Source organism: Drosophila mojavensis, unplaced genomic scaffold (genome assembly GCF_018153725.1).
Source record: "Drosophila mojavensis isolate 15081-1352.22 unplaced genomic scaffold, ASM1815372v1 contig_80, whole genome shotgun sequence".
NCBI classification, from domain to species: Eukaryota; Metazoa; Arthropoda; class Insecta; order Diptera; family Drosophilidae; genus Drosophila; species Drosophila mojavensis.
Window position 1 is genome coordinate 1408842 of NW_025318906.1, and position 10859 is coordinate 1419700.

General features: G+C 40.8%; 2 protein-coding genes across 2 annotated transcripts; both read left to right on the forward strand.

Annotated features, from left to right (window-relative positions):
• Positions 1–8037: 8037 nt before the first annotated feature.
• On the forward strand, positions 8038–8607 carry LOC6578359. Its single transcript, XM_002004236.1, has one exon. The coding sequence runs from the start codon at positions 8038–8040 to the stop codon at positions 8605–8607; it is 570 nt and encodes a 189-aa protein (XP_002004272.1).
• Positions 8608–8827: 220 nt separating this feature from the next.
• LOC6578360 (transcription initiation factor TFIID subunit 12) lies at positions 8828–9739 on the forward strand. Its single transcript, XM_002004237.2, has one exon. It carries the CDS (start codon positions 8849–8851, stop codon positions 9737–9739), a length of 891 nt encoding a protein of 296 aa, XP_002004273.1. The 5' UTR covers positions 8828–8848.
• Positions 9740–10859: the final 1120 nt, after the last annotated feature.

Here is a 10859-nt window from a genome sequence, read left to right on the forward strand (position 1 = left end):
TTTAGGAGCGTTTGATTCGAACTGATTAATTGTCGAAATCTTCTAGCGTATTTATAGTCGGATTTCAAAAGGTATTCCAAGTGTATGGCGTATAACTTAATGCTCATATCAAATAGGACATCTGTCAAATTCGCAGTATTACAGCGCACGCAAATGGAAGACAACATCCAAAAACAAAGGGCTAATAAATCTCTAATGCGATTCGCAGTGACAAATGAATCTGAATTAGTTGAGCTATTAAAATCAGTCAAGAACAGATCAAACGCTGCCCCACTGCTTATCAATGATGGGCGAGGCTGCGAGCTAGCGAATATAAAAGCCAACATCAGAGATAACGGCATTTTGCTTTTGTTCTGGCCAAATCACAAAAACTATAAAAACACAATACGAAGAGAAGAGAGAGAAGAAAGAATGGGTATGTAAGAATTATATGTATAGATTCACAAATACGTGCATCTATGTTTATATGTTTTATACATGGGGAGCTATCATCAGATAGCTGTGGCAACTGCCTAAAGAAGTATTGTAAGGTCTAGGATGGTTTTCAAACAAATCGAGTTATTGCTTTTTACATTTATTTAATATTGCATAATTATTGTTCAGTTATAAATCCAATTACAAATCAAGTTTGAATTATTCTTTTAAATAAGTGCAAATTTTGCCAATGGGAAACACGTCCTTGCAAATCTTTCTTCTGTCCGAATCTGGGCGCGGCTTAGTAGGTTTGTATGTAGGCTTTGGTGGTCGTGTGGGCTTATATGTTGGTGGTGGTGGTGGTGGTGGTGGTGGTGGTGGTGGTGGCGGCGGTGGTGGTGGTGGTGGGAAGGGAGGGAATGGACCTGGGAATGGACCTGGACCTGGACCTGGAGCGGGACCTGGACCTGGAGCGGGACCTGGACCTGGAGCGGGACCTGGACCGGGAGCTGGACTGTGATGATGATGTCCATACACATAAGCTGGAGGCGGGTAGCCGTAGTACGGATAAGGATAGCTAGGGTAAGGAGGGTATCCATAGTATGGATATGGATAAGGATATGGATAACGGCTCGGAGCCGCCGCAGCCGCTGTATCCGCACGTGAGCTCAAGCCCGCATAGTTTCCTGCGTCTGCATCGTATGGATATTCAAAAGATCCCTGTCGCTTAGTGCCAACAGTCTCCGACTCGTCATCATCCTCCTCGACGCTGTTCGCATCACTGAAATAGTCAGCGGCCACGTAAACTTCCTGATCTTTGTTGCCATCGGCCTCCAGATTATAGACGGCCGATTGGGGATCCTCCTTGGCCACAGCCAAGCTGCAGCCGAGTGCCAGCAATAGGCACAGAGTAAACTTTAAGCTCATATTCGAGCTGTCAATGGGAACTGATACAGATCGCTCTGAGCCAATTAGTTTATATACACTTTCTGCTTGATTAATATGCGCAAAAATGGTTCACTGACGAATATGCTGAATGATATTTTCATTCTCAACACAATGGCAAGAGCCCCATATTCGATACCATCTATATGAAAATCATTTGATATTCGCTTAGAACATAACTGAATCAGAGCGCGGTTATGGCTTTGTTCGCGTTTCTTATTGCTTCACATTTGCATATTTCAAATAAATCACATACCAAAGGCTCATATGACGATATTGTAGATAGTTTTAAGTGGGCCTTTGAATAGAAGAAATTTGCGTATGGAGAACATTTCTTTTATATGGATATCTTAATTATGTGGTAAGCAATTTCTATTGTAAATCATTTTACTACCTCATATATTTGGTATACCAGCTCGAATCAATTTTTCCATCTGAAGTCTCGTTTTGCATAATTTAAAGACAGTTTTTTTGTTTTTGGTAGCTTTCTTTTTTATTTATCATCAACATAAATGGATATACCTGGTGTACAGGCAAGGCCTAGCTTCGGTATTTTCGTGCAAATTCTCACAGTATCAAGTCTTCTTCTTGGAGGTCGGTAAACCGGAGGTCGATACACTGGTGGTGGATACACTGGGTGTGGGTACACTGGGTGTGGGTACACTGCGTGTGGGTATACGGGGGGTGCATACACTGGAGGTGGATAAGCCGGAGGTGGATAAGCCGGAGGTGTATAAACGGGAGGTGAATAAGCCGGAGGTGAATAAGCCGGAGGTGGGCCAGGTTGCGTCGGATATATAGGATGTGGTCGATGTGGAGGAGGTGGAGGAGGTGGTCCTGGACGAATAGAAGTCGGTCTCGTTTGGCATGGATAAAAGTAGGTATGATCCTGAACGGTCGTATTGCAGTAATACGGATAAGCGAATCTAGCCAACTTAATATCAGCATAGTCAGCGAGAGCCTCGCCTTGCCTCAGATCGTCATACTCATCATCAGATGTATAATCATCATTGTAGTCCTCCTCCGTGGGCAGTGCTAGAACCGCAAGGCCAGAACACAAAAACAAAGCCAGCCCCAAGCAGAAGGCCGCTTTAGAGTTCATTTCGTAAGCGTGTCTTTTCAAATGGCTGGCTTTGTCTTTCACAAATATGTTTTTATAGACAAAAGATATGTATATTAATTATGGCCAATGATTGACCCCTAATACATTCAGCATGTGCACACACTTAACCCAATTTCACCAACTAAGTGGACTGGTCCAGAATGAAATATGTTTCACATTTGACACGGCCACTTAAAAAAAAAAAAGAGAGCCGCATCCATAATCAAACGATCTATTCTAATTCAAATGAGTTGAGCTCATATCGTCAGCTTTGGGAGCACGGAGAGGCTAAAAAAAATCCTAAATTTATGGAAATCAAGGTATATCGGATTAAATTTGGCTTTGAATAAATTAAGAATATATATGTATTTTTATACGCAACTTGAGATCGGAATCTCATTAACTATTAGTTTCCAACCTTTTTTTTAGACCATTTAAACTTTATAATTTGCCAATTTGAATTAAGAGTGAAATAGTTGGTAGAACTTACTTTAATACCTCGAACCCTATAAAGTCAACGAAGAGCTACAAAAACTAATCATAATTTTCAGATTTTTAGATTTTTTTTAGAGAAAAAAATTTAGTAATAATAATATACCTATAATGCAAACTAATAAACGGGTTACTAATACTAATACTATACAAATATTAATTCTAATACTATTAGGTATTGTACCTGAGATAAGAGATCTGAAAGCTTGCGCAAAATTAAACAAGTGTTCAAATGCCCTCGGCTATGAATAAAAAATTCAATTTTCTGAGAAGTCTTTAGAGTAGAAATGAATGAACATGTTAGTTTGAGATAGTTCTAATTCATCAGTACTCATTAGTAGAATCAATGCTCTATGCTCATTATCATATTTTGAGTAAATAAGGTCAAAGCCTCACGAAATAAGTGAAATTTTAATGGGAATATGCACAAATCTTCAACACGTGATATGCTTAGATAGCTCTAGTTTATCGGTACTCATTAGTTGAATCAATATTATGTACTCATTAGCATATTCGGCCCAAAAATAAGGTTAAAGTCTAACGAAACGAGTGAAACTTTGAAGTGAATGTGCAAAAATCTTCTCCACGTGTTCCTCAAAGCGCCAGGGATTTGACATTCAACAATTTAACTTACCAAATTAGTTAAATGATTCAAACTTTCATTCACACTTTGATGACGCAAATAGTCGGAGCTAATTTAAATTCCAAATAAAGAATTCAAATATTATTGGTCGACTTATCAACTTTGACATGGGAGATATTAAATTGAGTTTAAAATATATGCACATATTCTAGGGAATATATATTACTAAAACAAGTAAGAAGGCTCCAGTCGAGACTGCTCGACTGGGAGATACCCTGAACCCTCCAAGCTGATATTCTACTCATTCTGCACTTCTTTTATGCACACATGCATACACACGCACGTATATCACGGGCTCTGCTGACTGCGCAGTTAGCAGCGACAGACCTTGAAGTGTGGGCAATATTATGAGAATTTATTTGGTAAATATATTTTCTTGTAGTAAGACTATCTTAATGAAACTTTCAGAACGTGATGATATGATAAGAATGTGTGTACCATAGCACAAGTCTCTAGTACTTGAAATACGCTTTTCACAAATTGGTGGCAAAGGGGGCGTGGTATCCAAAATCTGTACATTACAAAATCTTTGTATCTATTAGCTTTATATACAACGCAAATTTGAAGACTCCAGGTCTAAAAATGTTCAAATTAGGCTGAAAAAACAATGCCGATTTTTCGATTATTCTCGATAAATAAGTTATCGGATGAGTTATCGAAAAAATAAGATAAACTTGTACTGCCTATGGTATACACGAATATGCATGCGATTTCAGCTCTCTAGCTCTTATAACTTCTGAGATCTAGGCGTTAATACGGACGGACGGACAAACGGATAGAGCTATATCGAGTCAGCTCGTCGTCCTGATCAAGAATATATATACTTTATGGGGCCTGCGATGATTCCTTCTGCCTGTTACATACTTTTCACAAAACCATTATACCCTGATTTCCCATTTTGAATGGGATCAGGGTATAAAAATTGATCGCACGGATGGTAACTATTTATGCGCCGCACCGATTTGCATATCTAATCGGGAAAACATTAATGAACTACGAACTTGTGTGCCGACACGCCTCAACAAAATGAACTCTATATAAATACGCTCTGCCGTGCTCAGAGGATCAGTTCAAATATTAAAATCAAATCAATAGGCCACACAGATGAATATGTTCAAATTTAGTTGCGCATTGCTTGTGCTCTGTGCACTGGCGCAAGCGCAAGCGGTCAAGGTTCGGGCACAGGCTCGAGCGGGTGCAGAGCTGCCCATTTCTGCCGAAGATGTGGACGAGGAGCCTGAGCAAGAGGGTCGTGTCTTTTCGATTCTACGCGATTCGGATCGGGACAGATATCATGATCACAGGCCCATTATAATACAGCAGCCACATCAGCCGTCATACCCACACTATCCGTCTTATCCAAGTATCCAGCCGCCGCAGCCCTATCCACAGCCTTATCCACAGCCGATCCCGTACCCAGTGCCATTCCCTCACCATCACCATTCACAGCCACCAACGATTATTAAACCCATCATAAAGCCAGTTTATCGTCCACGTCCTGGCTGGGGCGGTGGCTATGGCGGCTATGGCGGCTATGGCGGCTATGACGGCTATGGCGGCTATGGTGGCTTGGGTGGTCGCTTACCATTCATCAACATAACCTATGCACCCGTTATCCGCTCTGGAGCCGCCACCGGCACTGGAACCGGCACTGGAACCGGCACTGGTACCGGCACTGGTACCGGCACTGGCACCGGCACTGGCACCGGCACGGGCACTGGCCCGGACGACGGGAGAAGAGCCAATCTAATGGAATTGAATGGCTTAGCTGAGCTGTTGGGTCAGGCCTTGAGTCAACAACAACAATTCACAGGCCAGAATACATTTCAGCCTGATCAGCGATTCTATCAACAGCAAGCGAAGCCACAACAATTTTATGCTCAATCCACTGACGGTCAACTCTTTGCCTCAAATATGATTCAGCCACAGCTGCAGCAGCCGGAGCAGCTATTTGACGAGCTCGACACTATTCAGAAGCCGAAGAGAACACAATACCTAGTGCGTCGCACTCAGAAATCAAAGAAGAAGAAGAACAAGAAGCGATCGCAACAACTGGTGTACCTGGCCGTCGCACCTGAAGCCGACTCTGATGCACAATCCACACTAACGGAGGAGGCTGCCTAATTGCAATAATCATAATCAATAAAAATATTTTAAAATAAAATTCTTTATAAAATTAAACATATATTTTTGTGTGCTATATGATTTGATTTTTTTATGGGTTTTCAGTTTTTTTCTATTCTAAGAAAAGCAAACCAATATCAGAAGATTTACAAATATTTTCAACATTTTGAAGAGTCTACATGATTTAAAAATTACTCGAGTCATTTTTATTACTAACAAAATAAAAATTGAGCATGCATTTTTATTTTCTTTTAAAGTCTTGGTTAATTTTTAAAATTTTGCTCAATTATTTCATTTGCGTTTACATCAAATTTGGTTTATTTGGCAATATATTGATTATCATAATTTATTTATATATTATTTATTTTTGTCGTACATAATACATTTAAACAAATTTAATTGTTTTACTATTAAATAATTGACAAAAAACAAATAATTTTTAATTATTTTATTTTATTTTAATTATTATTTATACGTAGTGCATAAATACCACAAAAATTGAAAAGCATAAAATATAGTAGTAGTAACTTTTTTTTAAAGTTTTTTAATTATTTATTTATTTTTTTTTTAAATATATTTTTATTGAATATTTGTGATTTCTTTTTCTTATAAAACATTTTTCTTTTTTAATTTTTATATATTTGTTATAAAACTTTTTTAATATATTTTTTTATTTTATTTTTTAGATAAAAATTAGTTTTATTATTATTATTTTTTTTTTAAATTTTAATTTGTATTTTTTTTTTTTTTTTTGGGTTTTAAAAATTCAAATTTTTAACGAGATTCATTATTTTTATTTGGAATAAAAAAAAAAAAAAAAAAAAAAAAAACTCTAAAGTTAAGGACTTTTGCTAAACAATTATGCAAATGACATCGAGTTAATATTTTTTATGGCGAAAAGATTCCCCGACAGGCGGGAACTTAAATCAGAAAACTAAAATCTAATTAGTTAAATGTCAATTATTTATTCAAATAGAAACTCAATTTAAATATGTGGTGAAAATATTGGGTCAAAATGGAGTCGAATGGCATGTTATAAAAGGCAGGCCGATTTGTGGGACCCTGGTCAGTGCGTCAAACGCAATACGCCTAACGAGATGTCAATGTGCCAGCAGCTTCACCTGCTGTTGCTGTTGTTGGTTCTTGTTGCTGCAGCTGACAGCAAATCGATCGCTGCACAACAGGAGCTGCGCCAAGCGCATCCGAATCGCGTTGTACTGGAATTGCCAACGATCAATTTCACCAGACTTTATAATGAGCGACCGTTGATGCATTTCAGTCGCCTCTACAACAGACTTTTCAATTCCACCAAAGAGAAGCCAGAGGAAAACAATGTGAGTAAGGAAGACGAAGAAGAAGAAGCAGCAGCGCAAAGAGAACAGTTCCGTTGGCCATATCCCTGGAATGGCAACTATGATCCAATTAGCGGCCGACAGTTCAGCTCGAGTCAAGTGCTCAATGTACAAATACCGAATCAAGCAAATGGCCAACAGTTCTATGGCAGCTTTGGTGGCCTTAGCTATGGCGGAGGCGGGGCAGGAGCTGCAGCTGGACTTGCCTTTGGAACTGGCACTGGCCAGGGCTATGGCTTCACATTTCCGGGCTATCCACAGATCTTTGGCTCAAGCGATTATAATCACGTACCTACCGTACAGGTGTTCGAGCAGCCTGGATTTGGCATTGGCTCCCCCTCCAATTATTACAATCTGATTGCGACGAATGCTGATCAGCCAAACGACATCTTGGCGCCCTATCAGCAGTGGGTGCAAGAGCAGCAACTGTTCAGTCCACGGCCAGCGTTGGCCTACGACGATGGGCTGGACTATGGCGAGGAGTTGGAGGATGTGGAGGTGGAGAACGACTTTGGGTACGATAAAGACGACGATGAAGACGAATATGAGTTGGATGAATATGACGACTATGGCGATGGGGAAGACGAGGGGGAAGATGAACTGTGGCGCCAAGCCGATGGCAGCTCAAAAGTCAAACGAAAGAAAAATCAAAACAAAATCAAAAGCAAATCGAAGCCAGGCAAGAAGAAGCGCAAGCAACAGCGAGCAACAAAGTGAATTATTTATTAATTAATTAGGGTGTTAAATAAATGGACTGAAAGAGATTGTTATAAATATGAACAACAACAAACTACAAAAAATTATATATATTTATATATATATATATTTTATTATTCTCTGTTTGTTTGGTGAAATTTCTCCGCTTTGGTGAATTTCACTATTTAGCATTTGGCAATTTGAGAGTTTACTAAATATGCAAAAGCTTCGATAGCGTCATTTCAGTTGCTCAGCGAACTCGCAGCGCTATGAAGCGACAAACAGCCCTAGATTTGATTGCGCTGATCTGTCTATTGGCGGCAGAGATTCAAAGCCAGCCTGTACTGGTGTACATCAGGGAGAGGAGCGATGCTCGTACGACTCTGCCTTTGCTATTGCTGCTCAGCTATCGGCCCCAAGTCGGCGTCCCCATTCCCATTCCCATCCGACGGCCGCTAAATGAGCCAACGATAACGAGGCAGCCGCCAGTACAAAGCGATGAGCCGGTCGATGCCAACGCCCAAATACGGGAACAGTTCTTACAAGGTATACTACAGGGCCTGCAGTCCACGGAGGGCGGAGTTACCGTCCCGCCCGCTGTGCTCGCCGATGTGCTGCAACAGGTGCAGACAACGAAGACGACGACCACGACGACGACGACTAGAGCACCTAAGACGATGTTAGAGGAGGTAGCTAAAGAGCCAAACAGCAATGACAATGACCCCGATTACGATTATATAGACTTTAAGAACGGTTCTCGCATCAAATACGAACTGGATAATGATCAGCAGTTAAATAATTCGCAGTTTGCCAATAAAAGACCAGTTCGAGCGATCTAGTGCCGGCGCGGTCATTAGCTTAAGCTGATTTACAAAAGCCCAAAAATGTTGCTATTCTATTTAAGTTGAAGAAAAAAAGATAATAAATTCAGCCATACACACACACACCCAAGCTAAATAGCCTTACATATTATATATAAGCACTCGAGCTGCTTTTGGAACTATTCAGTTCTAGACGTGGTGCTGCTTGGACGACGTGAAAGAATCTGATTAAATAAAAGTTTGGTCTTCAAATCAAAATATGTTAATTGATCGCGTTTGGCTATTGCTACTACTGGCCGGCCCTATATGGGCACAGTATTCCGCGTATTACCCTAATCCATGGCCACCGTCACAGGCACCGACTGGCTATAGTCCATATAGTCCATATAGTGCATATAGACCATACTATCAAACCAACTATGACAGGAGCACCTGGGAGTACTACAACTACCTTTACTTCTTGGCCCTTCAGAGATATAATTTGTATTATCAAAATTTAGCTAACCAAGCTACGACAACTACAACCACCGCAAGTCCGCCAACCTCAACAACCCCAACACCTACAACATCGACAGCTATTCCCACTTCCACTGGAACACCCACAACGTCGACAGCTATTCCCACTTCGACTGGAACACCTACAACGTCGACAGCTATTCCCACTTCCACTGGAACAGCCACAACGTCGACAGCTATTCCCACTTCCACTGTAACACCCACAACGTCGACAGCTATTCCCACTTCCACTGTAACACCCACAACGTCGACAGCTATTCCCACTTCCACTGTAACACCCACAACGTCGACAGCTGTTCCCACTACTCCTAGCACTGGTACAACCGTAAACGCAATTCCCACTCGTCGCTTTCATCCGATAAACTATGGAAATGGATATTACGCTAATGATGATGATCTATATGATCCAGCTGCTGCTCTTGGTAATGATGATGACGCACATACATCACTTATATTTGAACCCGACAGGCAATTCGTACACCTCACTGATAAGAACGGCGAGCCCCTGATATTAATAGCGCCCAATCAGAAGCCATTGAGACGTCCCGTCGGAGCTACTCAGCCCGGTTACACCTACTACAAGTCACAGCCGCAGGCAAATCAGTTTATCCCAAGCTTGACTCCAGTTAATTAGACTAGATAGTTATTCGCATATTTCTGACGATTGACGAAATGAGATAATAAAGATAACAATTGTAATTTATTGAACGACATTAAAGTAAGTCTCTATAAAATCATTTGCTGGGTCCAAACGTCAACTCAGTATCACGTTCAACTCTAAGCTAAACAGTTAGCCGAAGGACAACAACAAGGATGTTGATCAACTTCGTTTTCCTGTTAGCGCTAGCTGCTGGCTCCACTTGGGCTACAGTCTTTAAGACTATGGCATATACCGTCCCCGTGCCTGTTTGGGATGTCAGCGGTAGCTACGCACGTCTGGTTAAAGTTCTTAGGGCTCCATCGTATCGATGGTCGATACACCAAAAGTATTTCCAACTTCCTGAAGATCACAGTCATGACTATCACGATGAATCGGACACATGGAGCAACGAAACGCCAGTCTTTTTGAAGCCAATGCATTTGTTCAACTATCGTCATCGCAAAGCAACACCAACAACAACAACGACAGCTCCTATAACAAAGCCAACACCGATAGTAGCATCATTTGAAGAAACTACGATGAATCCAATGATGGAGGAAATAAGGGATGAGCTCTCAACTGATGCAGCTTCCTTGCCAATGAAGAAGAAGCACAAGAGGACTGAGTCTAAACTTAGCTTCTCATCGCATTCAGCTTCTCTCCTGTGCAGCTTCAGTCGACGTCTGTGTCATCTGCCCGATGATATGCAATTGGTCAAACTCCAACAGCCTTTGGTATTCGCAGCACCCGGCAGCAAGTTTCAGAGTCAAAGATATTTCACTAATGCGAAGCTCTCTCCTCGTCACGTTCCATCGATGTTTTATTGAGTTCGGTTACGCAATGCAGCTTATTAAACTAGAAAGTTATTCAAGCAGTCTATAAATATCCGCAACAGCACAATGATAATAATAATAATAATAATAAAGCGTTTTATTATTGTCCTATTCTCTTAGCTGTGGCTGTCTCATTGATAGATTTATTGTTATCGAATCGAGCAACTGTATAAAATCAGTTCAGCGATCGCCTTGGAGGCTCAGTTTTGCTCTATGGCAGTTCGTGCGAAGATATAAATGTTAGCCTATACCCTGTGTTTAGTGCTGGTAGCGGCTAGCTC